Source organism: Macaca mulatta, chromosome 11 (assembly GCF_049350105.2).
Source record: "Macaca mulatta isolate MMU2019108-1 chromosome 11, T2T-MMU8v2.0, whole genome shotgun sequence".
NCBI classification, from domain to species: Eukaryota; Metazoa; Chordata; class Mammalia; order Primates; family Cercopithecidae; genus Macaca; species Macaca mulatta.
In genome coordinates, this window is record NC_133416.1 from 11291711 (window position 1) to 11297710 (window position 6000).

The window sequence follows — 6000 nt, forward strand, 5'->3', positions numbered from 1 at the left end:
TTGTTCAAGAGATCAGGCCAGTTGTGGTGTAGAATTTCCCTAATTCTGAATTTACCAGATTGTTTTCTTCTGCTGTCATTTAATTTGTTGTCTCATTCTGTGCCTTCTGTAACTAAAAGTTGGATCTATATTTATATTGTATCACATCCAGAGGCACATCATCATTAGTGATGTGAAGTTTGATCACTGGATTAAAGGTGGTGATAGCCATACTTCCCCAATAATGTTGCTGCTTTTTTCTTCTTTGCACCAACAATTAACATTCAAAATATTACATTGGGATCGTAAAGATGTTGAGTTCATCATCAATTTTTACCTAAAAGTCTTAACACGCATTGATGATCTTTACCTGATCAACCATTTCATTAAGAACTACAAAGTGGTGATTTTCTAATTCTATCACACCTTCTACCTTTATTAGCTGGCATTGCCATACTGTATAGTCCAATATACCAGAGTATACTCAATATGTCAAATGTTTCTGGACAGTTGGCAGTAGTTCCCCTCTTTGACCATTACATATGACTTTGAAATTAATAATGTGTATATATGACTTTGTACTTGGACAGGTATATCTTCTGGAAATATTTCTTGAAGTGGGATTATTAGGTCAAGTTAAGTCTTTAACCAAGCCTCTTACCAAGTCGTTTTATCTTGGATTTAGATTCTACAATTTCTCTTATAATTTATTCATTGTATTCATGGTATTTACCTTGATTCCTGAAGTTCTGACATTATAGTAATTTTATCAGTTGCTTAAGGCTGAAATCAGATCATTTTAATTATTATCCAAAACACAGCATAGATATAGTCTAACTCTGCTACTCAGTAGCTGTATGAGTTTGGACGAGTTACTCATCTTTCTGTCCCCCATTTCCCTCATCTATAAAATGGAGGTTAAAAATAGCATCCACCTCAAAGGATTGTTGGAAACATTAAAATAATTATTATATAAAAAAGCTTTTAAAAGTAAGTACAGAGTATATGTTCAATAAATGTTAGCTAAAGTTACTAGTGTTACTAGTGTATTGTATAGAATTAGTGTTACTAGTATATTGTATATAATTGTATAGAAAAAAAGAAGCAGAGAGGTAAAAATTAACTTTAAGTTGAAATGTTAATGTGGAGGTAATGAATTTAAAATTAATCCTTTAGTTAATCAACAACATATTCTATGTTTCTCCAAGTCAACTCTGAGATATAACATCCTGCTCCCTAAGAAGTCATCTGGATTTTCCCTTTCTGTGAATACAGCCAATGCTTTCTGCAGAGGATTATTTGATGCAAAATTTGACCTTGTTGTTTCAGCCAGGTAACAACTCTTTTTTTTTTTTTTTTTTTTTTTTTTGGTAAACATAGATATCCCTCTACCTCTAATTCAGGTAGCCTAGTGTCTTTCTCTGCCTCCAAGTGAAACCACATTCCAATTATTGTATGTGAAAGACTGGCCTATCTTTATCCTCTTGGAAAATATATTTCATCTTGTTTAAATTGTCTAAATTTTATGAGATTATGGTAGGTGCAAAGATAAATCTGACTTCGCAAAAATATGGACCAGGAGGAAGTTGTAAGGGAAAAAATTCTATAAATTCCTCCTCAAGAGGTACATTTTCTTAGTTTCTAGTTTGTAAATCAACACATTGCAAACTCTTACTTTTGAAACATAAAATTCTAAAACGAGGTTATCAGACCTAGGTTCAATTCTCTGGGTCCACTTAGGAATGAATTAAGATGCATGTTGTGTCATTTCGGAGCACCACTAACTTCAGTTTATTATTAAATTATTCCAGTCTCAGAACAATAAACTCTATAAAGGGGATGATAAAATAAACTTTTTTTTTTTGCATGAAAATACATTTTATTTTTTGTTTTCCTAAATATTTTTGTTTTCCTAAATAATGATCAAAGTTTATCTGAATTTTAAATTTTGTACTTTTTTAAAAAAAAGTTATTATGGAAAGCGCAACTCTTCCAACATGGCAATCATTGATGTGAAGATGCTTTCAGGATTTGTACCAGATAGATCATCAGTTAAGAAGGTAAAGACTTAAATGCTGTTAATTGAAATAACTTCAGAATAGATACAATGTGTTGAGCGCTGTGCTATACTATACATTGGCCACAAGTTTATTTAAAAAAGGAATACATTTTCTATTCTTAAGGAGTAAAATTTGAATCTTATGTGTATCTTAAAGTAAAACATTGAGGTTCTCAAACTAATTTATATTCTTATATTGTCAAAACAGTGTATCACTAAAAAACAGGTAAATGAGTTAGTGTTTAGTTATTATTATATTCATTCTATTATTCTATTTATTTAAAATTAGAAACTAATATATACAGATAGATGTTTCAAAAATGTTGAATGAGTAAATCTCAAAGATAAATATTTGTTGTTGAAGCTTTATAGAAACATGGCAAGTATTTATAAAGATGCAGAAAAACCTCCAAGTTGAAAGCAAATATTTTATCTTTGGATCACTAGATGTTTGTAATCCTAGTTCCCTGAATTTTCAGCACACTTTTCTTCCTTATTTTTAGCTTCAGGAAGATGGCAAAGTACAACGAGTAGAAATCAAAACCACTCATGTCTTTTTCTACCTGGAGAATGTGAGTTTACTGTCATAACTTAGTTTGTGTGTTGATGTATATGCTTGAGTCACAATGTGGTTTTACTTTTGTCTTTGTTTTTTTATGTTTAAAAAAGTTTCCTAAGAGCAAAAGTATCGAAACCGTATTGCTAAAATAATTCTGAATATTTGAAATGGAGAGAAGTTAAGGGAATACATTTCAATATGCATAACAATATTGATTTATTCTCAGGTTACTCAAAAAGAAATTCAATTCTCATTCTCCATCAAACAAGATGCACTCGTATCCAACATCAAGCCAGCATCTGTTCAGCTCTATGATTATTATGAAACTGGTAAGAACCGTATTTAGTTACTGCGGTTTTTGTCATTAAGTAATTGCAGTTCTGGCCGTTACATTCAAGGCGAAAACCGCGATTGCTTTTGCACCAACCTAAATAGTTAAACCAATTTTCATTTTCCCTACTGCTGTTACAGTTCTTATGTTTGAAATCTTCTTCCCTTGTTTGGTGTTTTGTAACTGTTCATACTGCCTAATACAAAAAGCATCAGAATTTCAAGAGCAAAATTTGAGGGTTTTTTCTACCTAAATGGACAAAACTGGCCTGATTTTTCTTAACCAGTCTTCTCACTAAGATGTTCACTTAAATTATTGGAAAATAAATGTGAAGCAGGCTATCTAGCTGAATATAGATTCAGGCAAAATAAAGTTAATGGCTATGAAGGTTGGCATAGTTTATGCATTAGTGTGAATTACAGGATACAGAAATTACGTGTTTATTTGAAGAGAGAAAGAGACATATACTATTAGCGATGATAAAGATATGTTCATAAAAATATTCTTAGAAAACATTTTTAAAGTCACAACCATTTATTATTCCTTGCAATTCTATGGATCAGCCAAGCTGATTGGTGCACGGTGACTGGTTTGGGCTGGTTCAGCTTTTCCCTCTTTGAATTGCACCTGTAATTCACCTGGTGAGTTGGCCAGCTGGATATTCTAGGAGCCCTCATTCATATGTCTAGCATTGGACTGGCTCTTGATTGGCGGCTGACTGACTGCCAGCTGAATCAGCTTATTCTTGCCTCTCATCCTTCAACAGGCTAGTCTGGGCATCTGTTTATCTAGTTAGCTACCATCTATCTATTCATGTATTGCTTAGCACAGTGAAATTTTTAAATAAAAAATTTATAATCAGAGCCAACTTGGTCAGATAATTTTGGGTTTCTGGATTTTGTTTTGTTTTGTTTTGTTTTCAACCAAGTTCTTATGGTGTTATTAATGTTTTAACCAAGGCTCAGGAAAGGCAAATTCTTACTGATAACACCAAACAAGTAAGTAGCAGAATACAATCTCTAAATGAGGTCTTTTGTTTTGAAATTGAAGCTTATCTGAACACTGTGCTTTTGCAAGGTAAAAATTATGTCTATGAACACATTAAAACATAGGTCTAATAACTTTACCAATTAAAGAATTAAAATGACAAGTTAATTATTTTCAAGTCAGATTACCTCAGCCAATAAATGACTCACAGACTTTTTGAGAAAACAAAAACCTGTTTTATACATGCTATCTTGATAAATATTTCATCCAAAAAAGGGAGTGAATCAATAGTGATACAAACTATTAAGTGTTAAGTGTAAGTCAACAGTGGTTTACAAACTTTGAGTACCTACACATTTGGTAAGCACATCTTTACTTCTTTACAAAAACCTGGTTGAACTAAGTCTTCACTGTCCCTCCAGCTCTTGTGGTAAAATAGACACTTTATTCTAGAAGAGAAAACCCTAACCTCTGTTAGGTTTCAATATGTATCATATACAAAACATCATACCTGAAACACTTAAGAATGATCATATGGGTATGCATGCAGTGTGATGTAAATCAGAAGAATAAAAATACAGTATATTTGGAAGCTGTTAAGCAAAGAAACTGTTATAGTAGCACAGATTTAGGGGAATTTATTTCTAAACAGATAAGAAATAAAGATGCTTTCTTCTTGAACAATGCTATAAAACTTTCTAATAACAATTACTGTCTTTCAGATGAATTTGCACTTGCAGAATACAGCACACCATGTGGTCAGATGTCCCTTGAAACCTCCTCATTCTAGGATAAGGAAAATGAGATGGAAAAGAAGATACTTTGTAACTGAGATATCTATCAAGTTTGTTCCTGGAAGCTTTAAGCCTGCACTTCCCAAAAGCTTCAACCAGCAGAGACCAGGGCCAGTAGACAAACGCTCTCACCTCTGCTCTTAGTCAAGAACTGTGGGAGGCGTTCCAAATGCTTCTCATGAAGTCCCCTTGAAATCCATCTCCCAGATTTTCAGGAAGCAGACTCCACAACAAATCCTTAAATTAGCCTTTGTCCTTTTTTGACACAGTCTCCCTGCTCTCTCACTCATGTTTCCTGGGCTCCCCAGTGAAATGAATTATCTGCATCCAAGCCCTTACCTCAAATTCTACTTTCAGGGCAACCCAAGCAGAGAAAGCCTATCCCATCAATCACTGAATAACTATAGAAAACACTTCGTTAGATAAGGAGTATTCTAAGGTATTGATACTTTAGTTCTGGTATGTGTTTCTGAATAATTTCTCTGGGAAGTGTGGAAAAGTAAGCCTTCATGTTATTGAAACGTAAATATGTTTATTTTCCTTGGCAACTATTATTGAGTAAAACCTGACCAGAATCCATGGGTTTTTTTGTTTGTTTTTTGTTTTTTTGTTTTTTTAAAAAAGAACCTATGTATTTTTAACTTCCATTTTAAAACTGAATTTTCTTTCTCCAGATAAGCTTAGGATGAAACAAACACCCCCATCTCCTCTCTAACCCAATCACTTAGAGCATCATTTCTGAAGATATATTTGTAAAGTTTTCTTGGCTATAAAATATTATATACTTGATTTAATTATAAGATCAAATATTCATTAGTATGTTATTATTAAACACATATATTTTAGAAAATTATTTTTATACATGTACCTAAAGCATTTACTTGTAACTGTTAAGATAAAAGAATAAATTTATGTTGTTTTGAGCCACAAAGTATGAGATAATTTGTTACTGCAGCAATAGAAAATGAATGCACTATCTCATAAATATCTCAAACATAACGAACTTAAACATTTCAAATGTCATTTGTCATTCCTAACTGCTCCCCAATGCAATCAGTCTCGCTTTATACCTGGTCACCCAGTCATCTCAGTAATGATATTTCACATCCACACAGATCTATGGTACAGGTGCAAGACCTGTGTATTTTGCTTATTTCTCCCTGGCTCACAGACTTTACATCCATCAGTAATACCTATCATTTATACCTCCAAAATCTATGTTCTAAAAGAGAGGTTTATTTCATTTGCTTAGATCTCTTCTTCTATAGCTTTCCATGGTACATCAGATAAC

At 32.7% G+C, this 6000-nt stretch overlaps 1 protein-coding gene across 2 annotated transcripts in view; it reads left to right on the top strand.

The window, feature by feature from the left end:
* LOC722294 (ovostatin-like) overlaps positions 1-5640 on the top strand; it is a 149865-nt gene extending 144225 nt beyond the window's left edge. For both annotated transcript variants that reach the window (XM_015151045.3, XM_077953579.1), the window contains exons 31-35: positions 1188-1312; positions 1949-2039; positions 2542-2610; positions 2824-2926; positions 4638-5640. In XM_015151045.3, the coding sequence (XP_015006531.3) occupies positions 1188-1312; positions 1949-2039; positions 2542-2610; positions 2824-2926; positions 4638-4705 (456 nt within the window). In that variant the 3' untranslated portion in view covers positions 4706-5640. The remainder of the gene's footprint in view (positions 1-1187; positions 1313-1948; positions 2040-2541; positions 2611-2823; positions 2927-4637) is intronic.
* The last annotated feature ends 360 nt before the right edge of the window (positions 5641-6000 follow it).